Source organism: Crinia signifera, chromosome 2, assembly GCF_055691185.1.
Source record: "Crinia signifera chromosome 2, ASM5569118v1, whole genome shotgun sequence".
Lineage (NCBI taxonomy): Eukaryota > Metazoa > Chordata > Amphibia > Anura > Myobatrachidae > Crinia > Crinia signifera.
This window is the reverse complement of record NC_139218.1, coordinates 320,965,948-320,988,796: the sequence shown is the minus strand read 5'-3', so window position 1 is coordinate 320,988,796 and position 22,849 is coordinate 320,965,948. Positions and strand designations below refer to the sequence as shown.

General features: G+C 41.9%; 1 protein-coding gene across 6 annotated transcripts in view; it reads right to left on the bottom strand.

The window, feature by feature from the left end:
* Nucleotides 1-755: 755 nt before the first annotated feature.
* SMARCC2 (SWI/SNF related BAF chromatin remodeling complex subunit C2) overlaps nucleotides 756-22,849 on the bottom strand; it is an 87,783-nt gene continuing 65,689 nt past the window's right edge. For 3 of the 6 annotated variants that reach the window (XM_083169161.1, XM_083169160.1, XM_083169159.1), the window contains 6 exons: nucleotides 15,408-15,537; nucleotides 15,008-15,162; nucleotides 9,937-10,071; nucleotides 8,245-8,563; nucleotides 5,039-5,428; nucleotides 756-2,223 (listed from right to left, as the gene is read on the bottom strand). In XM_083169161.1, the coding sequence (XP_083025287.1) occupies nucleotides 2,162-2,223; nucleotides 5,039-5,428; nucleotides 8,245-8,563; nucleotides 9,937-10,071; nucleotides 15,008-15,162; nucleotides 15,408-15,537 (1,191 nt within the window). In that variant the 3' untranslated portion in view covers nucleotides 756-2,161. The remainder of the gene's footprint in view (nucleotides 2,224-5,038; nucleotides 5,429-8,244; nucleotides 8,564-9,936; nucleotides 10,072-15,007; nucleotides 15,163-15,407; nucleotides 15,538-22,849) is intronic. The other 3 variants (XM_083169163.1, XM_083169162.1, XM_083169164.1) reach the window with 3 other exon arrangements.

Below are 22,849 nucleotides of genomic sequence, written 5' to 3'. Positions count from 1 at the left end.
TAAAAAACAAACACCCATACACAATTAGTGCACATACTACCCCTTTCACACTGGAAAGCTCTTGCAAGCCGGGTACAAAATCCCGTCTGCGACTTGATTTGCAAGCGCTTTCACACTTGCCGCCCGACCTGGCACAAAGCCGGGTGGGTGACGTAATCCGGAGGTGGGGCCGGGGCAGGTCAGAATCACCCAGCTGTGCCTTTATACCCGTTCACACTGCCCCAAGACCCGGATGAAATCCCTGATTGTTGGAACGGGACAGTCCAACTGAACAGTTTCCCGGGTTGTGTGCAATAACCAGGGAAATATTTGTCAGTGTGAAAGGGGTATAAGTCTGCTCACTGACTTACATATCACCCATCAGCATGTGCATTATTTGGTTAGTTAGAAGGTGGTGGTGGCAGGGATACTTTCAACCTTCACAAAACAAATAACCACCTACCCACTGTCATATAACAGTACGTATGGCATACAGGTGGGGAGACACACCAATTGAACAGTATTCTGGCATTCATAGATAGCTGGAACCTCTGATTGTTCAGTCCAGCCCTGAGAATGAATACATGGACATTGTAGTGCAGTGTGAATGGTAGAGGGCAGGGGTGGGGTGGGTGGTCTATTTTGTGAAAGTTTAAAACACCTGTTAATAGAAAACAGACTGAACTTTTTAGATCCAGAAGGTGCTCACTGAAGACCCAATTTGATTTCAGTATTATGTATTTACAGGATAAAAACAATAAAGATTTCACACATGGTTTATAAATTTTAAGATTTTAATACCCCATGACTGAGGAATTATAAGATACACAGACACAGGATAAGGTACAGGTAACATGAACAGACAGATGGGGGCAGCACAACCAGGTGGTAATCAAGAGTTCTAAGGAGGTTGCTCACCAAGAAAAAGATGAGGGGTCTCCCTTAAATGTGCCAGCAAATCACCCAAAAGTTTCCTCTCTAGTTAGAAGACCTTGCAGTAAAAACAAACATAAAAATGCTGCCAGTCTCCTCTCATTAAAGTGCACTCCGAACCCCTGATCACCCATCCCTGCCCAAATATATTTAAAATACAATGATTCAAAATTAAAAAAAAAAGCTTATATAGTTAAAAGTTAAAATATTTTACTAAAAGGTCAAATAGTGCACTATAGAGTGAGACACAGAGATTCCCAATTGCCATCCTTCGGGGATACCCACTTCTCACCCTCTCCATCCACAGACACCTTTCTCCATCTTGTACAAAGAAATCATAGGGCTAACTCTCATAGCATCCAACAGATATGAAACAATGAAATGACCTTGAACCCTGTCTGTGAAAGTGCAATGACCATTGTACTGGATACATTGCTGGGAAACATTTGCTCCCTCTACACCACTTACAGCAGAGGCAAAGATGCAAAAACAAAGGACTCTGGTCCTTCTGGAACAACCACCATGAGTCACCAACATTTGAAATACAATAGATCAATTTCCCAGACACAAACATAATAATCTGTGCTGCCAGAGATCAGCCATCCAATATTCGAGGCCTGTGCTGAATGGAAATTCCCATTACAGCAATATGTGCACATTGTCTCAGCATTGATGTTTCGGAAAAATTAAAATGAGTCTTCTCCAATCCTCCTTCACCGTGAGGGAGGACTGAACACTGCACAGTACATAATGTGGTTCTATTAAGCATAGAACAGGTGAGCATCCTCTCTCAGGTTAAGCTTGAGGCTGTGGTTCTTGTAAAATGTAAGTTGACTCCTGTGTAAGCAAGACCAGTTCTCCTCCAGTCCATAGACTGTTAGCATAACAATCTCGTTCTTCTATCACCACAATTTATTGCAAATACACGCAGTGCAGTTTTGCTGTGTTCTAAGTTTCTGGACACCTCAAATAAAGAAAGGTGTAACAGCAGATCCTTCCAAGTTCTATGCTTCTCCTTTACATGTCCCTTGGGGAATACTTTTTTGCAGTTTATCCCTGAACAGCAAACCACTGCTGTGCAGGCCAGTCATCAAATAAAATAAATCATGGTCATGACACGAAAGGGGCATCTGGTTCCTGGAGAGACCAGAGACACAGGAACCAGGAAGTAGTGGCAGAAAGATTTCCACAAACTTTACCCAACTTCCCTATTTCAACATTTCCCCTCAAAAAAAGAACTGTCCCACTATTACTGTTGGGCTGGGGCAACTGTGTTTCCAATAGATTCTGGAGGCAGAGATGTTGCAGAGTCTGGAACAAGAAACAAAGGAGTGTTTGGAAAAAATGTATAACAGAGGTATTAAACAAAGCAATCAATTCTAAACAGGGAGAAGTATAAGCATACTGTATTATAGGATCTGCCAGTGAACCACGGTTCAGACTAAGGGATTCAATTTCTCGATGCTATTTCAGATGGGGGAAATAACGGTGGCTCCCTATTCAATGCTATCTTTAGCGACAGCATTGATGCGTGATTACGGCAGAATGGGCCCGACTTTAGAAGCCGACAAGCCCGTTCTGCCGATAACGGTCGTGGATTCTGGTGATCCTGGCCGCAGATCGCCAATCCACGGCAGGTTTCAACGCCACGCCGCCTTTGCGCCGACCGGCAAGCGGGACATTGAATACCGCCTGTCTTTCAGCTGTCGGCTGACCGCAAACGGGCCAGGATCACGGCTTTCGGCAGGGATCGACAGCCGTGATCCTAGATTGTATACCCCCCTAAATCTCAACCACCATAGTTTTTTTTAAACAATTCAAAGTTTATAGGTCATAAGAAATTAAGAAACAAGGCTTATCTCTTAAATCTCTAGATCTTTCCCTGCATAAATAAATAATAATAATAATAAAAAAAAAGTTATAATCTACATTATTTTAGAAAAACTGACATTAATTCAGGAAAAACATTTAATTTATCTAGCAAATAAATATACAATATCTATAGAAAGGGCAGAATCTGAGAGGGGTACAGTATATCTAAAATAAAGACTAAACATTTGTATTCAGTGACACAAATGAATATCAGCAAGAAACCAAACATGGTAATAATAGGACACTAGAAGCCTCTGTATGCAGTTCTAATGATTAGCTTCAGGAAGAAGGCGTTATAGCAGTTCCTGATAGAAAATAGGTTAATGAAAAAGCTAACAGCGCCCCCATGTGACAGGCTGAGAAGTACAGGCACAGATTGGAAATGTGCAGGTTTATTACATAAATATTATTCAACACAAAAATGGTGGTACCTAAAAAGTCATTAAATACCCCTTCCACACCGCACTTGTTAAACGGTATATTGCCGTTTTTTTTTTTTCATTTTAAAACATTTAAGGCTGCAGTGGGAAAGCGCCAGAGTTCATTTACCGGTTAAAGATAACCGGTATTTCAAAACGTTTAAAAAGCAGAGTCCTACACGTTTCAGACCTACAGACTACAGACCTGTGATAGGCTGTCCCCTGCATTCTGCCTTGAAATGTGTTCAAGGGATTAAACGGGTTGACTGATGTGAATGGTACTTAAACGGTATTTAAAACGGTAATCTACTGCAATGTGAAGGCTCAGACCTGTTTTAAATACCGTTTCAAAATACTGTTTTTTAAAACGTTTTGGCAATGTGAAAGCTGTATAATAGTACTACACGTTACTGGAGAACCCGATATTTGAAATAAAAATTGGCTGAATGAAAATTGCCGTTGAAAAATTGTAAACATACGCTTACTGCTATTTGATAGATTGGTTATAACGCTGGCTGGGTACATACTTGAGCAATGGGGATTATTTCTGACATAAGAACGAATCACTGATAGCAGGGATTGCGGATACACACTAGCATGATGTTACTGAAGTACAGAAAGATCACCGTGCCATTCTTCATTAACATGCAGCAATATCGCTAGAGAATATGCAGCACATCAAACCTGATGTCATTGCATGTGGCTGCGCATATTGGGCATATACACTAAGCAATGTAGGCGATATGCTGGGTCGGATTTGTTAATAAATAAATCTGCCTGACCAGAGAGCATATTGCTCAGTGTGTATCCAACTTAAGTAACTAAAATATTATACAGATGTTGCTAAGCAGTTTTAAAGACTGGTGTTCAGTCTCCAATATGTATGCACATTAACACCCCTCCAAATGCTCTCTATGCAGCTAGCCATGGGACCAGCATAACTGGAAGAATGCTCTGCAGCACAAGGATAAGTATAGCTAGTGAGATTGGGTGCAGGAATGGTGTGAAATAGTTGGCAGACAGAGACAAACAAAATGTGGACTGCGCTGTTTCTATGGTGACATAAAAAAGAGCAGTTATTTTAAACCGACAACGAAGTCATTTCAGCCAGGAAAGTCTCATTTCAAATATCCGCGGTTTGCTGCAGTACCATCATAATGTCATTCGTCCGGCAAATCACTTAGGAGTGTGAGTTTTTCATAAAAGCGACATAGTGTAAAAATAACATTGTAGTTCAACATATTTACCATTAAACATGTCTTAAAACAATTATAAGCACCCCTGCTGTGATACTTTGTACTTTAATAAGAAAAGTATATTCTCAGGTTACTTTATGAATAGGATACTATTTACATCATGTATACATTATATAAGCTTTCATTCCCACCATGGACCTAACTGTGCAGAGTTTGGATGTTCTCCCCGTACTTGCGTGGGTTTCCTCCGGGTACTCCGATTTCCTCCCACAATACAGAAATATACTGGTAGGCCAATTGGCTCCTAACAAAATGAACCCTAGAATGTCTGTGTGTGCCTGTACATGTGGTAGGGAATATAGATTGTAAGCTCCACTGGGGCAGGGACTGATGTGAATGTTTGAGTATTCTCTGTAAAGTGGTAATAAATAATAATAAATATATATATATATATATATATATATATATATATATATATATATATATATATATATATATATATACACAAGGTTTGTGTTACATCAGTACAATTGTTGCTGATCTACATCTTGCATCATTAAATACCCAGCAACAGAAGAAGTACACACATTTTTGTTTTACTACATTTGAACAACTTTTACCATTCACAACTAATCTCACCTGGCACAGGACTGGAAGTGACGGCAGCCCCTCCCTGCATTGCGGCTACGATCGCGGGGCTATGAGAAGCAGCTGAACCCAGGGAGGATGGCAAGTTAGGAGGAGCTGGAGACATGGTAATGGCAGGGTTATGTGCAAGTGGAGATGCCCCACCAACCCGACATGCAGCAGGAGGGAAGGTGCCATGCATGGGATGATGAATTGTGTAGGGGTTAGTAGGTGGGTTGTGATGAACAGAGTCAACTATGTCACTACCCAGATTAAATGGGACAGGTAAATGCATGCTGGGATGCTGATTACCGGGCACCGGTGGCTGGGCTGGAACGGATACTGGTACTGCTGATGGGATCATTGGATTGGGTGCTGGTTGACCTGTGTATGCACCAGAACCTAGAAGAAACAAATGGAGACTGTAGTTCTGATCACATATAAAACAGAAGCATGCCCCTATTAAGAGACCTACCATATATACTCGAGTATAAGCCTACTTTTTCAGAACAGTTTTTATGCTGAAAAAGCCCCCCTCGGCTTATACTCGAGTGAGGGTCCCAATTGAGTCAATAGTTTTTCCCAGTTTTTTTGTTGTAAAATTAGGTGCCTCGGCTTATATTCGGGTCGACTTATACTCGAGTATATACGGTATTTCATAAATGAATGCAAAAGCTAACTGTGTTCAGTAACCCACAAGAGGCAGTGAATGGGGCCCCTAGGGTTTAATTTACTAAAGATTAGAATCAATGTGTTTCTGTATCCATATCATCCAATATGTGGACGAACAGAAGCAAGTCCTGTCCCTCACCACGTAACTGACCCTAAGGAAGACATATAAACCCAATTTACTTACGTTTATGGGGGATATTTAATAGGATGAGAGATTCAGAAATTTAGAGATTATGGACCAGATTCTATAAGCTTCAAAAGTGATAAAATGGAGAGTGATAAACAGCCAGCCAATCAGCTCCTGCCTGACATTTTTTTAAACACAGTCTGTGGCATAGCAGGTAGGAGCTGATTGGCTGGCTGTTTATCACTCTCCATTTTATCACATTTGAAGCTAATAGAATCTGGCCCTTGGTGAGAAATCTCCATTTTTTTTTAAAGCGGCAATCATTTTCACTGCAACCAAATCTCATCCTATTAAATTTCACCCTATAGGTTTTCTACATTTCCCACTAAGAAACTTGTGGCCTAGGGGTGCCGTGAAACAAATTCGGATTCTCTAGGGTAGCATATTTTGTGAACAACTGGGTTAAGGTATCTAATAAAAAAAAAAGAAAAAAGGGATACGAATATCCACAAAAAGGCGCTGATGTATGTGTATGCTTGGCTTATAGAGCAGCAGTCTAAAAAAGGGGGAGTCAACCCCAGTACAATGGTAAACAGAAGGAATAGTGGTCGACTGCGCTTAGCAGAAATAATAAATTTAAATATACACAATGATATCTTGTAAACAATAGATTAGAAAAGGTCAGGTGTATGGTGAAAAAAGATTGTACAATTTATTATAAAATTATCACATAAATAAAATAAGGCAATAAAATTGAAGATAAAAAATGACACTGATAATTATAGTCACCCTTTGATCGGTCAAGATAGTCCAGTCCAAATATTGGATCTTGCAATTGTAATCCGTTGTGGGGGTGCATTACAAGTGACCTGAATTACCCCATTACTGGGCACCCACGGTCCCTGTCAATCCTTTGGATCCAGCACCTTGCACCAATTCTACTCCCAGCAGAATTGTTGCCTACAACTACCATCTTTGCACCATCAGTGGGTGAAACACCCTGGTTCCCTGAATATCCATCTGAGGCTCTACAACATCTGGAGGTACGCCACCCCCTTAAGAAAGCCCGGCTCTGAGTGCAGAGGTTCCAGTACTCCCCACAAGTGCCATTTCCCAATCCATCTGGCAAAACTATCCATCCTGCTGTCCTCAGACAAAGTGAATTGGCCCCACTACCACAAGAAATCTCAAGGTGTGGATCCACACATCCAATCCCCACAACGGATTACAATTGCAAGATCCAATATTTGGACTGGACTATCTTGACCGATCAAAGGGTGACTATAATTATCAGTGTCATTTTTTATCTTCAATTTTATTGCCTTTTTTTATTAATGTGAGAATTTTCTTATCTATTGTTTACAAGATATCATTGTGTATATTTAAATTTATTATTTCTGCTAAGCGCAGTCGACCACTATTCCTTCTGTTTAAGGTATCTAATGCCCTATAGGCCAAACTCAAATACTTGCTTTTGTTGGGATTTTTTTAGAATTCAAAAAAATTAAACCAAAAGCCTCAAATATATACATTTTACTGGAAGGTAATTAGTTCCATCTAAATGTAGCATGATATTTTCCTCAATGCCCACTTCTTGCTGGCGGTATTTTGGTGAGGAAGAGAATATTTTCATATGTGGTGGTCCTGGCCTGGTATGAATGCTTACAGGACCAATAATGCAGGTTACGGGTCTGACCATACCCTGAGATGCACCTATAGCACTCCTATGTGTTCCAGTGCATTTCAAGACAAATGAACACAACATATCTTTGACGCCACTAACTAAATATTATAGTGCTAGTCCTATAATTTCCTGTTATTGTTTAAATGTGTTTTGAAAATAAAAATTATTGTTTAAATTTATATTATATATATGCAACAATAGTGAGTTGGTGGCTAGAACCTGGTCTGAGTATTATGTCCAATGTGTGCTGTCTTTAAATGTTGGTCAAATCCAATATATAGAATAAAAATCCAAATATATATTTATTAAAGTTATTTTCTCATAAAAATCGATGATGTAGAATCATGTTCATTAGGAATTCATTCATTCTCCCCTTCATTAATCACAGAAAAAGGGTCAACAGCAAGAGTCCGACAAACCCAATGCGTTTTGTCTCATCGGTTGTCCGGGATTTACTGGAGATCTATCGTTACCATTGGCTACAGGAGACACAAAAAATATAGAACCAAGGTTTAAACTGCATCCTAAAACAAATTTTTGGTGTTACACCTAAGTTAGAGCATCTTTCATTTACAATTATTCACCAAGATATTCCCCTGATGAAGTCTCATAATACAAAATGCGTTGAGTTTGTCTGACTCTTGCTGTTGAACCTTATTCTGTTATTTACATGAAGGGGAGAATTAATGCATTTTTGTAAAGCCACAGACAGGAATCAAACAGCAAGTCACTCACCATGTGCGGGGCTGGGCTGGGCTCCTCCCTGCTGCTGACTGTTCACTGGTGGCTGTGCTGAAGGTGCATTCGGCTGACCAATCCCTTCAGAGTTCCCTGCTGAGCTGCCAGGTGCAGGTGTGAGAGACACCTGTGGCACTGGAATGGAATGGGCAGTGGGCGGCACAGGTTGACTGCCTGGTGGGGTCTGATGTTGTTGCTGGTGTTGATTTTGAATGTGCTGGAAGTGCTGCTGACGGGCTCTCAGCTCTGCATATTTTAACTGTTCCATGTGAAAGGACTGTCTGTCTGCTAAAAGCTGCTGGCGCTGGTACTCCAACTAGACAAAGTGACAAAGAGCTTCTAGAAATCAACTCACACAGACTTGTCTTCCCTGTGTGCAGATAGCTTAGTGACAACTTGCAAAAGGCGGCTGGCATGGTAATCAATGATCCCTATTACATTTGTTAAATAGAGACTGGCAAACAATGCTGCATCCCCCATTTTGAACCTTTATGGTTTTAAATCATAGGTACTAGATAGAGTAGACTCTGCTGCAGCAGGTGCACATGTCACAACAATCTGCCTTTACATATAAGTGTCATTTTATACTTCACTAAATGTTGTCCCCAGTGTTGCCTGGGTTTTTACCTCTCTCTGTATACAGCAACCCCACCCCAATACACACAGACACAGACAAACACACACAGGCAAAAACTCTTTTTCTACTCCTCCAACACTCTCTATCTCTTCCATCTTCTATCATATGCGGTCCGACAGTCGGAATCCACTCCAGCAGGGGGGAGTGCGGGATCGCTGCGCCAAAGGTTCTATTCTACCTCCATGGGGTCGTGGATCCCCATGAGGAAGATTAGCCCCAGTAAATTGGGATCCCAACTGTTGGGCATTTAACAGTCAGCATACCGAGGTCGGTATACGCACAATCGGAATCCAGACTGTTGGTAGGTCATCTGGCACCCATTTTTAAGACAGCCTCACGTTCTCTCCCTTGGATAGAATTATCTTCTCTGTATGTGGTTTGTACAGTATATCTGTGTGCGTCTTTCCTTTACTCTATACGGTTATACATTTTTGGATGTGGATAATGTTGTGTTGTCATTTGCTGATAGTCAGGGGTGTCAATGTTTTCACCATGAGGTGGTATAAGAGAAGGATGGAAAATAATCATACTGTCTTGAGACTATAGATGTGTGTTATGCTGGAATTCTGAAAGCAATGTGCAGAGGGAGCCATGGTGAGCCCCCACCCCCAAGACACCGTCCATAGAGGCAGGTGGTTGTTGCCAGCTGACACTTGGACATAGCAAGCTACAGAGTTTTGCTTCTCATTTCTAAGAGGTGTATTCAATGCTGCAGCGAGGTGGGTTTGTACGGCAAGGATGGCTTATTTTCCACAAGAAAAAGCCATCCTCGTCATCCAAAACCTTTCGCAGTATTCAATGTTTGCCCGGAATCCTTGCCGTCCCCTTAAACGGCAAGTCTGCTGCATTTTGTGGCAAGCCCCTCCGTTTTAATAGCCACACTCGCTGTATCCACCTCGCTGATAAGAATCAGCAAGGTGGAAACGGCGAGTGAAGTTGAGGCAGTTGAATACTTTGACTGGGAACTATCGGCACTGCTCGGCGTCATAGCTCGCCGTAAGAGCATTGAATACAGCACTAAGCAGTGATAAAGTATTTAAGCAAAAACCTACCGCTTCCCTTTCTCTGTCCATGATGGTCTCCAGCTCCTCAAAGTGCCTCAGTTTGATTTCTAGCTTCTTCATCTGAGTCTCTACCAGCAGAGCCACCAGGGACTTGATCTTCCGCTCCTCCACAGCCGCCAAATGCTATTTACAAACATAAATATACTGAAGAAAGGGCAATGCAATAATGATATTGCCACATCATTGAACGGTCTGCTGTATGCCTCAGTCTCACAACAAGTCCATGCTGGCAGCTCAAGGGACATTGTGCCAGTAATCTACTTGTGCAGTTTAATAAGAAGATTTTTGACCGCTTACCACTGATTCCTGATCTCTGAAACAGGCTGGGGAACACTGGACCATGAGTTTGCCGGTTGGCTGGTGGAGTTTGCTAAAACTATACTGTAGCATTCATTTCTTAATTCCAGTACTTCTTTAATGGGGCATACACACATGGTGATTAAAGCCCCATTTAGTGAGATCACTTAGAAATGAAGCATTAATCGCTCCATGAGTATTTCCCCCCACCTAAGGTGATGCACGGTCCCGCGCGTTGTTGTGCCTGACTAGATATATACTGCCTGAATTGACAACTGTATGCCCAAAGTGGGTGTAGTTACAGGCAAAAATCTGATATTGCTAAAAATGTGTAAACAGACAACAACAGAGCTGCACGGACACCAGTTTCACCAAAGCTTTGCGTTGTGCTGCTCTTATTTATTTATATATTTACAGTTTCATATACAGCGCAGCAGATTCCGTTGCGCTTTACAATTGTAAACAGAGATAAAACAAACTGGGTAACAACAGACAGACTTGGAGGTAAGAGGGCCCTGCTGCAAGCTTACAATCTATAGGGATATAGGAGGGAAACACAAGGACAGGCACCAGTAATAGCATAGCTTGTAGGTCCAGAAGGGAAGCTATATAATACATAAGTGCCTCAGAGGGTTATGCATGTAGAACTTAATTATAGGCTTGCCTGAAGATTTGAGTTTTCAGGGAACTCTTGAAGGTTTGGAGGCTAGTAGAGAGTCTTATTGTGCGCGGAAGGGCATTCCATAGGATGGGAGCAGCCCGATGAAGGTCCTGTAATAGTGAATGGGAGAATCGTGCAGAAGAGAGACGCAGATCTTGTGCAGAGCGGAGTGGTCGAGATGGGAGATATTTTGAAATAAGTAAAGAGATATAAGCTGGTGCAGTATGGTTAATAGCTTTATATGCTAGCAGAAGGGTTTTATATTGAATACGGTAAAACACAGGTAACCAATGGAGGGACTGGCAGAGCGGATCAGCAGATGATGAGCAAGGAAGATCAGCCTAGCAGCAGCATTTTGAATGGATTGCAGTGGTGAGAGTCTGTTCTTGGGAAGACCAGTTAGGAGACTATTGCAATAATCAATGCGGGATATAATGAGTGCATGGATAAGAGATTTAGTAGTGTCTTGAGTGAGATAGGGTTGTATTTTGGATATGTTTATTAGATGCATGAAACATGATTTGGTGATAGATTGAATGTGTGGAACAAAGGTTAGTTCAGAGTTGAGGATGACCCCTAGACAACGAGCTTGTGGGGTAGGGTAAATTGTTGAGTTGTCAACAGTGATGGAGATATCAGGATTGTAACTGTTCTTAGTTGGTGGGAATATAAGTAACTCAGTTTTGGAAATATTGAGTTTGAGGTGGCGAGAAGACATCCAAGATGAGATGCAGAGAGGCATTCAGAGACTCTGCCCAAAACCACTGGTGACAACTCTGGGGGTTGATAGATTTGAGTATCATCCGCATAGAAATGATGCTGAAATCCGAAAAAGCGGATGAGTTTGCCAAGAGAGGAAGTATAGATTGAGAAAAGCAGAGGACATAAGACTGAGCCTTGCAGAACTCTAACGGACAGAGGTAGTAAAGAGGAAGTAGAGTCAGAGAAGCGAACACTGAAAGAGCGATCAGATAGGTAACATGTGAACCAGGAAAGGACTGTATCATTAAGACCTAGGGAATACAGTGTTTGTATGAGAAGAGTATGAACAACAGTGTCAAATGCAGAAGAAAGATCTAGTAGAATAAGTAGTGAGTAATGGCCTTTAGACTTGGCAGTTACCAGATCATTCACCACTTTATTCAGTTCTGTCTCAGTGGAGTGTTGGGAACGAAAGCCTTACTGAAGCGGGTCTAATAAGATGTGAGAGTTAAGAAAGTGTGTGAGGCGAGAGTAGACAAGTCTCTTCAGTAGTTTGGAGAGGCATGGGAGCAGAGAAATAGGACGATAGTGAGAGAGAGAGTTAGGGTCAGAATTGTGTTTTTTTCAGAATGGGAGTAATCACTGCATGTTTGAGCAAAGAAGATTGCCACTACCCCTATGCAGACACTCTGTGTGGTGTTAGTCACCTCGCACTATCTATGTGCATTGTAAATAACAAGCAGACAATCTGTGCGATGGACAGGAAGAGTCTTGTCCACGTAAAACTGCAGAGCTCATACTACATCTAGTAGAGCCGGCTTATCGCATTCACGGGAAGTTGCTGAAGGAAGAAAAACTGGAAAACACTATTCCTGGTTTAAGTTAAAGTCCCAAATAACTTTTTGCTTTAAGTTAGGGAACAGTAAGGAGAACCACTTTAATGTCATTGGACTGAAGAAAAGACGTCTTGCAAGACAAAGGCAACAACCCGATAACCCACCAGGCAGTGGCATTAGCCATAAGGAAGTTAGCTTTCCTATAATGAATAGAAGATCTACTGAACGTAACAGTAGTTTCAGAGTTGACAGAACCAAAGATCCCACCGTTCATTTGGCAGATGAAAAACCATACAGGAATACAGTCACACCCTGTAAAAATGTACGGACCCATAGAAAAAGAGTCAAACTAATGGGGAAAAGAATCAGCTAAAAAAAGAAAGCAAAAGAAAAAAAAAACAATTAAGGGTACTTATGTAGTATCTGGGCGTCCGATTTAGAAATCGGATCGCATCGCATGCGACCAAATCGTATGCGATGCGATGGTCAAGATTTTTCCATAGGATTCAATGTTAAAATGGTCTGAGTCCATTTTAACATAGAATTCAATGGGAAAAAGGGGTCCTTTTCCTTTCCGCACTATCCAAGTGGGCATGGAGTTGGATATAAACCTGTGGCGAGCGTAGCGAGCCACCGAGTCCGAAGCGTGGCGAGCGTAGCGAGCCCCGCGAGGGGACACAGAATACTTTTTAAGAAATATGCGTTCGCTCGGTGGCTCGCTGCGCTCGCCACGCTATATAAAATCAACTCTATGCACACTTGGATAGTGGGGAAATGAACAGGACCTTCTTAACATTGAATCCTATGCAAAATCGCATCGAATCGCATCGCATCTGATTGTATGCCTTAAGGTAAGGCATACAATCACAAAATCGGACGCCCAGATACTACATAAGTACCGATTAATCAGATGACATTGTCAATTCAAATGTGTTTTAGCTCCGATCCCGATCTGATGAGTATCAGAGCCGGAGATTGCAAGCCCTGCACTAAGGATTTGTCTGATCCCACAGCCCTAGCTGAATACAATATATCACATTCGATCCTGCCGCCCAGAAAGCTGCCAGGTGGTTCAAGGGGGATTCTATGCAACTTCTCCACCCGGAGAAATTACATAGTGTATGGGCATCTGCAGAGCTGAACAACAGCCCCTGAAAAAGTGCCCTACTCAATGACAAATAAAGAAGACTGGAATTATAGGGGTTGCAGTGGGGAGGAGCTTAGTATTTAAAGCTACAATATAATGTGTGTCAACTCCACTAGTCATCCCGCAATCCCCTGTTCTAGTGTTCCCCAGCCTTCCTGACAAAGACAATTTAATTACTGTATAAACACCATGTAACATGGCAGCTACTAGAACAGTTTACTCGGTAATATTCTGAAAGTGGATTATCTCTTTATGCAAACTATTTATAGATACAATTTACATAAAAGCCTGTTTATAAGTAGTCATTTCATATTATTAACATTCTAAACATTGTGACCGATATATTATTAGCAGCAATGATTCACTGCTGCGAATAGGTCACCGTGTGGCTATCCTATTAGCACTGAAGCCAATGTCCCTTGTCCCTATAACCGCTGTTAATCCTCGATAACATCGGGACCCCTCATAATACATAGGATCGGTTGCTTATCCCCGTTCCCATGTGTTTTTGCTCGATCTCTGGTCCATTTTCTACGTCTGATTAGAAACTATGATAATGATCATCGGTCATTAATTGTGATATCCGGCTGTTTTTATCAGCCAAAGTGGCCTCTGGGATAACAAGATATCCCCTAAAAAGGAATGCCAATCACTGACGGATGTGTTCACATACGCCTACCCTTAAATCGCACAACAGACTGTACAACTTAGCCTTTCCATGCAAAGTTTCATGAAATATGTATCTTCATGTTCTATACCGATCTAAAGTACACTAATAGCGAATTAATACAATATTAGTGAATTAAGGTACAAAATTCATGAAGAAGAATGTAGTCTGTGTAAAAAGGAAAATTACAAGGTCTTAAAGTAGTGGCTCCCACCACAAATAATTCACTATGACCTCCCAGTACCTTTTGCAACAAAATTACTAAATAAAGTACTTAGTACCCCATTATACACTTAGGTCCTGATTCAGAGCCATACCCTGAAGTGCACAAATCGTTATTCAATGAAATCCACACTCCTGGGCAGGAGCCTCGATGTGCAAGCCCCGAAACTGCAATCGCGGCCTATCGGCAGTCACAGAGCGGCCTATCGGCAGTCTCAGAGCGGCCTATCGGCAGTCTCAGTGCGGCCTATCGGCAGTCTCAGTGCGGCCTATCGGCAGGCTCAGTGCGGCCTATCGGCAGGCTCAGTGCGGCCTATCGGCAGGCTCAGTGCGGCCTATCGGCAGGCTCAGTGCGGCCTATCGGCAGGCTCAGTGCGGCCTATCGGCAGTCTCAGTGCGGCCTATCGGCAGTCTCAGTGCGGCCTATCGGCAGTCTCAACATGAAACAGTTTAGAAATGATCTACAATAGACACAAGACGAGCAACACTGCCATGTTAATTATTATAGATACAACTGCATAACTCACCTTAGCCTTTACAGCGGCAGCCGCCAGTGCTGCAGCAGCAGCTGTAGACAAGTTGCCCTCTCCGATGTCTCTCTCTACCTTGTTCTTCGCATCACTTTCTTCCTTATCTGTCTCTTCAGATCCTTCTTTACCATCTGAAACTTTCTCCCCATCCGCTGCAGTAAGCAGAAAGAAAATTGTAAATCTTTCACTAACTTTCATATACACTTTATCTAACTGGAACATTAACAGAAAAAGAAACACTCAATGGCCACTTTCTTTCTCAACCGGTCACTGTGGGGTCTGCCTCAAAAATTATGTTGTACTTGTCCGATAACTTGCTAATATTTAGCTCATTGTGGAGCATTCCACATGACAAGAAGAAGATGGAAGATTTATGTTGCAATTTGGAAACCCTTACCCATATCAACATCACTCTTCTCAGAGTCCTTATCACTGTCCACATCTTTGTTCTTCTCATCCTCTTTCTTGACAGCATCACTCAAACGTTCCTTCAAGTCATCTTCTGGGACAGCCTCACAGGGCGAATCCTAGGGGGCAGAGCAAAAATATGAGATTTATAAAACATGGTTTTTCAGCATATACATCTTTGTTTGTATTATAATGTATATAGGTCATTCCATGTCAGTTCAACCAGGTGTGTCCACCACCCATCTCAGATTTATCCAAATTTTTTTTAGTTAAAAGAGGTCAAAACTACTATTTATGCCAAATATCTCGACTGTCTGAGTTTTTTAAATAATGATTTTTTCATTTATAAAATTATTTACTAATCGCGGCTTCTTTATCCAGCTTATTAAACATATCATGAGTGTTTGTAAGTTTCATGTTATGGCAAAAACGCTTCAATGAAGTCCAATTACTGTTGTACCACATACATAATTAACACCATGAAACCATAAAATCCTAAATCTTTAACGTAACATAAGTCAACAATCAATCACATTATTTTTCCCTTGTTTGGAACCAGTAGTAAAGGTCTGTAATTTTCCTTAACGTATCAGCAGAAAGTGTATACTGCCTTCCAGTACTTCCTTGGTTATAGGCACATCTGTTACACAGAGGACATAAATAAAAGGGACGAAACACTTATCTAAGGACAACAGATTTGTTGATTGGTTTATTTTCAGGACGTGTACCAGCACATCCTTTTTTTTTTAATTCAAACATTTTTTATTGAATTTTTTGCAGGTTAAACATGAACATCTCAGAGCATAGAAAGTACAACAATGAAAAGAGGGAAAAAGAAACAAAAGAAAATAAAAGGGAAAAAGAACAATTAACACATATCAATACGCATGTATAACATCATTCCAGAGGATAAGGTGCTTTTATGGAGTCTAAAGAATTGACCGATGATTATTGAAGCACCCATCTATCGTGCATTAGAGACCATATGGCATGACATTATAACATTATGAAATTAGACCATTTAAATATAAAATAAAATGACATAAAGTAAAACGAAGTAAAGTTTGTCATTTAAATAAGTATCACAAGTGACCGCGTGTCCCTGATCTAGCATCTTGGCTGATATTATACGTGTAATTTCAAAAGTGTAGGTATCATGGGTCTCGAGTGGGATGTGTTAGGGGCGGGAGGCATGTCGACATATAGGTCATGTCACATGGACCCAGCAATATGTCCCTACGCCTACATATCACCCAGGTTACACTCGGTAATTTGAGCTGAGGCAGTCCTTGCAGACACGAGGGCAAGGCCGTAGTATCTAGGCGTCAGAAGTTACTATCCTTGAGTATGTGGATTCCAACCATCTAGACCATATAGGGTAATATTTTTTCTCTGTCTTCCTGGCTAAATATACAAACTTTTCGTGGCTTATCACCTCGTTCACTAGGGACACCCAGGCGCCCAATCTCGGGGCCTCCCCAGCCAACCACAATCTGGCTATGCATACCTTGGCCAGTGTGCACAAGTTAACTACATAGCGTCTATCTGGGTCTGGTAACATCTCTTCATCTATAGCAGATAGCAGGCAAGACACTGGTGACAAGGCAACTTTAGGTATGCCTGTGAGTTCTATAACGCCAATGACATCGTTCCAAAATTGTGTGATCCTAGGACATGTCCACACCATGTGTATGAAGGAGCCGTCTAGAGAGCCACATTTTGGGCAGGATGAGGAGGGAGCGCCCCCGATATGACACAGTAGCACCGGCGTCATATATACTCTGTGTAATATAAACATTTGTATCTGCTGATATCTAATGGCAGTAGTAGACCGCCCTGGAGCCTCGAGTGCATAGGACCATATGTCATCTGAGAGGGGTCCCAAATCAGCTTCCCATTTTAGTTTAAGGGGGGTTAGCGGGTCAGAGTGGTGGATCTGTTGCATAGACGAGTACACGATGGAGACCAAGTGCCCCTGTGGTCTGTCACTTAGTAGTTTTTTAACTGGAGAGTCAAGGAGAGTCAGAGGGGATGTTTTAAATTGAGCATTGAGAGCATGTCGCATCTGTAGGTATCTGTAAAATTGTGAGTTGGGGATAGGGAATTCAAGTTGTAACTCTTGGAAGGATTTCAAAGTGTTGTTCGCATATAAGTGCCCCAGTGTACCAACACCCCAGCTATTCCATGTCTCCCGTATTTGCAAAGAGGAGAGTTCCGGTAAACCCCCGGGGTTGGATAGTGGGGTGTCGGGGTCCCACTCCCTGCCCCCCATTAGCCTGTGCACCCGCTGCCATATAATAACTGCCTGTTTAATTATAGGGATTTTAATCGCCTTTGCATTTTTGCTTAAAAGTACCTGTAGGGGGGTTAAGTCAGGGGAAATGGACCCAACCATTTGTATGTGCAAGGAAGCATCATCTGTCTCATTCAGCCATTCCCAAATGTACAGTAATTGTGCTGCATAGTAGTAGTGTTGGAAGTTGGGGAGCGCCAGACCTCCGTTACCTTTGGATCTGATTAGAGTTTGTATGTTGATCCTTGGTCGTTTGTTAGCCCATATAATAGAAGATAGGAGGCCATTAATTTGAGTAAAGTATTTTTGAGGGATGTAGACTGGGGACTGTTGGAGGACGTATAGTAGTTTAGGTTGGCAGACCATTTTAATTAGGTTAACCCTTCCCGTGACCGTGAGTGGTAGTTTGCTCCATATTGGAATCTTGGAGCGTAAATACGAGATTTGTGGGAGTAGGTTTAGGTGTATATATGTAATTGGGGCATTAGTAACCCAGATGCCCAGGTATTTAAATTTGTCTGTCCAGGGGAGCTGGGGTAGGCTGGATGAGGTGTCTGTGGCCTGTCCTCTCAGCGGGGTGATTGAAGATTTGGACCAGTTTATTAGTAAACCCGAGAATTGACCATACACATTAATAATATCGAATAGTATAGGTAGGGAGACTGAATAGTCTTGAATGAAAAGGAGAATGTCATCTGCGTATAACGCTATTCTATCCTCCCTGGATCCCACCATCAGTCCTTTAATTGAAGTGCAGTCCCTGATTAGGCAAGCTAAGGGTTCGATGGCTATAGCGAACAAATGTGGGGAGAGGGGGCAGCCCTGTCTCGTGCCCCTGTATAGGGGGAAGGGTTCCGATACATACCCATTAACTGAAATTCTGGCTGTCGGGGTGGAGTATAAGGTTTGTATAAGCCTGGTGAACTTGGGGCCAAAGCCGAACCTGTCTAACACCTCCCAGAGATATCCCCACTCAACAGAATCGAAGGCCTTTGCTGCATCTAATGAGGCTATGGCTGAGATAGGTGCGTCTTCCCTGGGAAGCTGCAGGTGTGTAAATAACCGTCGCAGGTTAACAGACGTGGACTTGTTGGGCATAAAGCCCGTCTGGTCGGGGTGAATTATATGTGTAATAACCTGTGTCAATCTAGTAGCCAGGACCTTAGCGAGAATTTTAACATCTGTGGGTAGTAACGAGATGGGGCGGTATGATTCAGGATGTTTAGGGTTTTTGTCAGGTTTTGGTATAACAATTATTATAGCTTCAGACATAGAGCCTGGGAGAGACCCTGTGTCACATATTTGCTGGAAGACTGAGTGCAGATGTGATGCAAAGAAGGTGATGTGCTTCTTATAGAGCTCAGATGGGATTCCATCAGAGCCCGGGGCCTTGCCGCAAGGGGAAGCCTGTATAGCCGCAGCGATCTCCGTGATAGAGAAGGGGGAGTCTAGGAGATCTCGTTGTTCACTGGTAAGTGATGGTAGTGGGATAGCGTGTAGATAAGCGCGTAGGTCATCCAGGGTATAATTGGCCTTAGATTCATACAGTGTCCGGTAGTAGGACTTAAATTCACCTGCAATATCAGGGGTCCGTGTCACTGTGTCTCCCCGGGAAGTCTGTAGCTCAGTAACTGTACAAGCCCTACGCTCATCTTTTACTATCTGTGCCATAAAGCTACCTGGTCTATCTCCAGATGCATACACAGAGTGGGAGGTATACAACAATTTATACAGTGTCTTATCCAGCAAGCAGTTTTTCCATTCCCTCTGAGCTTCCAGCCAAGAGGACTTGGAGGAATCCAGTCTATCACGTAAGTATCGCAGTTCTGCTGCAACACAATCATTCTCAAGGGCTAGCTCCCGTTTTTTAAAGAAGGATTTTAAGCTAGAGATCCTTTGGATTAACGTTCCCCGGAGGTATGCTTTAAAGGCGTCCCATAATAGTGCCGTATGGGCCCCCTCTGAGTTGTGTTCAAAAAACTCCCTCCATGCGGCCTCTAGCTCTAGGCCATCCCCCATATTCGTGAGCCAATATGGGTTAAGCTTCCAAACCGCCTGGCCCCTCTGACAGTCAAAGTCCATACTCAATGATAGGGGGGAGTGGTCCGAAATGCCCCTACTCTCATACCTCGAGGAGCGGACCCTGGGCAGGATTTCTAGTGTAGCAAGGGCTAAATCTATCCTCGAGAACGTTGAGTGGGAGTGGGAGAAACATGAATATTGCCTATCAGTTAGGTGCCTGGATCTCCATACGTCGACCAGGCCCATTTCTGCTACAAGAAAAGGGAGTGAGTGGTGCGCTATCAACAGCGGCTGGCACTGGGTTGTCAGACCCAAATGGTAATTAAGGAAAAAAGATGGGGTGTGCCAGCGCTGGCTGAATAATTAGAAAGACCAGACGGTATCTCAAAAATATATAACAAATTTAATTTACATATATAAAAACAATCAATCAATCAAGAAAAATAATAAAACAAAAAAAATAATATAATAAGGATTATAAAAAGAGCACAGTTTTGCTGGTAATTATTGCGGAGCTCCACACTTGTGGAATAAAAGATAAAAGTTGGGTGATATTACCATCTGTAGATAGAGGTGTATTCAGATTAGAACACCTGGAGGGTAGTGATGACAAAGTCCCATTGAAATAGACCTGGAAGGAAATACAGGTGGGGTTCTCCCTATTTGGCGTCTTCTCCTTGTAAAAGCTGGATGTTTAGGAACTGGCTGAAGTCCCAAATGAAAATTGTAATCCAATGTTAAGATGTTATTAGGAGATGATGGACGTCTGTGGGAGATGGGGCATCACTTTGTCAGATGGAAGATGAAAGATAAATCTAGCTCAACGCGTTTCCCCGGATGTTTGCTGTCCGGCTTCCTCAGGAGCAAGTGTGTGGAGTGAGCTCTGGGCTCAGTTTAAATAGCAGAGAGCTAATTGCTCATTCCATGCATCTGTGCGTCAGTGCTCAGGTTAAAAAATGAAGCAATAACAAATACATTTAAAATAAATCTAATGAGAACCGTCTGGATAAAATATTAAAATAAAAAGTAATATAGGAGGCAGTTTCTATAAGAAAAGGTAGTTAAATACCCATTAAACAATGATATAAAAAGGAGACACATAGTATTGAACTTTGACCTATAGGTCACATGATCGTTTGTCAATTGAGACACATAAACAGAGACTCATCAAATGAAATAGATGATGGTATATTGCAAATAGAGTTTGGGGAGAGTACCTGGTGCTGGACGGGGTGTACCCGAGACCCTCGCCCGCCGCCGATTGCCGGTATCGGCGATGCGGGGAGAGGGTCCGCACGAACAACCCGTCCAGCGTCTGAAAGGTTGCTAGGAAACGGCGCGCGTGTGACGCGACAACGTAGCGCGTCACCCGCGTCGTATGGCAACCTGACCTGCGCCCCGCCCGCCGCCCAGCACGTAGGGGAAAGTACGTCAGCCAGATGAAATGAAGGCATGAACGTATGCGGTTCACCCCGTTGCTAGGTGACGGGGAGGGACGCAAGCCGTGATAGATGTGTATTATCACTTCAGAAAGAATCCACCACGAGGGATTATACAGGACAAACCCTAGAGACTCCTAGGTAAAAAGAGTATAGTATAATCAGAAAATGGATATATAATTTCATCAACATGACAAGAGTTATATATTATAGAGCATTGATATTATATTAGGCAGACAATATATATACACACAAAATGAGGACATGTGTTTATATATATCGAGGGAAAAAAAACATATTTTTACATCAATCATAAATAAAACAATGTCTAATTTAACACAAAAAAATATATATATGAATTATATTTATCACATGTATATTTATTATACATTTATAAATTTATAAATTGGGATAGAATGAATTTAGAAACATAGTACAATGAAGTGCTATATGTGGGATGTATTTCTGAAAATATCGGATGTAAGTCTTTAATGGGCGAGTAAAGGGAGAAGGGGGAGGGGGGGGGGGGAAAGGGGGGAGGAGAATTATGGTAGAGGAAAACATGTCTAGATGACGGAGTTTAATTCAATTGTTTCGTTTAGACCATCAGGGTGTAGAGAATTGAATTTGAGAGTCCAATACACCTCTCTCTTGCACAATAGATTATATCTGTCTCCTCCTCGTGATGTGGAGACAACATGTTCCAGACCTACTATTTTCAAACATGTGGGATCAGATGAATGTTTGATTTTATAATGCCGCGACACACTATGTAACATATAACCCTTTAGAATGTTTCTCCTATGTTCCATAAATCTGGTGCGTAGACTACGGGTCGTTCTACCAATATAGGGTAAATTACAGCTACATTGTATAAGATAAATAATATATGTCGAGTCACAGTTCATAAAGCTTTTTGAGACTAGGGGGGGTTCTAAAGGTGAAATAATTATAGGTGTTTTGTTTTTAGGGACGTGGTTGCACATAGTGCATTGGTTCTTTCCACATTTGAAAAAACCTTTGGGTTTGTCAGGCAACCATAATAAGTGGTTATCTGTTTTAGTGGTGGTGTCGGGTCTTTTCTTGGATAAATGACTGGGAGCTAATAAGGTTTTTAATGTTTTGTTCTTTTTGTAAATCACTATAGGTTGTTGTGGGATGATGTCAGACAATATTTTGTCTTGTAACAGAACTCTATAATTCCGCCGTACTATGTTTTTATATCCTTAGCACAGCTGTTGAATTTACTTATAAATGCTATATCTCTTTTGTCTTGTTTTTTATTTTTATTTGTAGTATTTTTGGGTTCTAATAAGGTTTTCCTATCTATCTGTAGAGCTTGGGTATATGCATTTTGTATAAGATCTTCAGGATATTCTCTGTCACGGAAAGCTGTTAGTAAATTTTGTGCTTGACTTTTGAACTTTTCTGTGTCGGTACAATTGCGTCGTAAACGCATAAATTGTCCCTTGGGGATATTAGTTAGCCAAGGGCTATAATGCGCACTATTAAAATGAATATAGGAGTTCGTACTGACAGGTTTGATATAATTGGAAGAAATGATTTTATCTTGATAAATCTCGAGAGTGACGTCCAGGAAGTCCACAGAGATCTTGCTATAAGTATGGGTGAAGGTCAAATTATATGGGTTAGAATTAAGTGAATTAACAAAAAGTG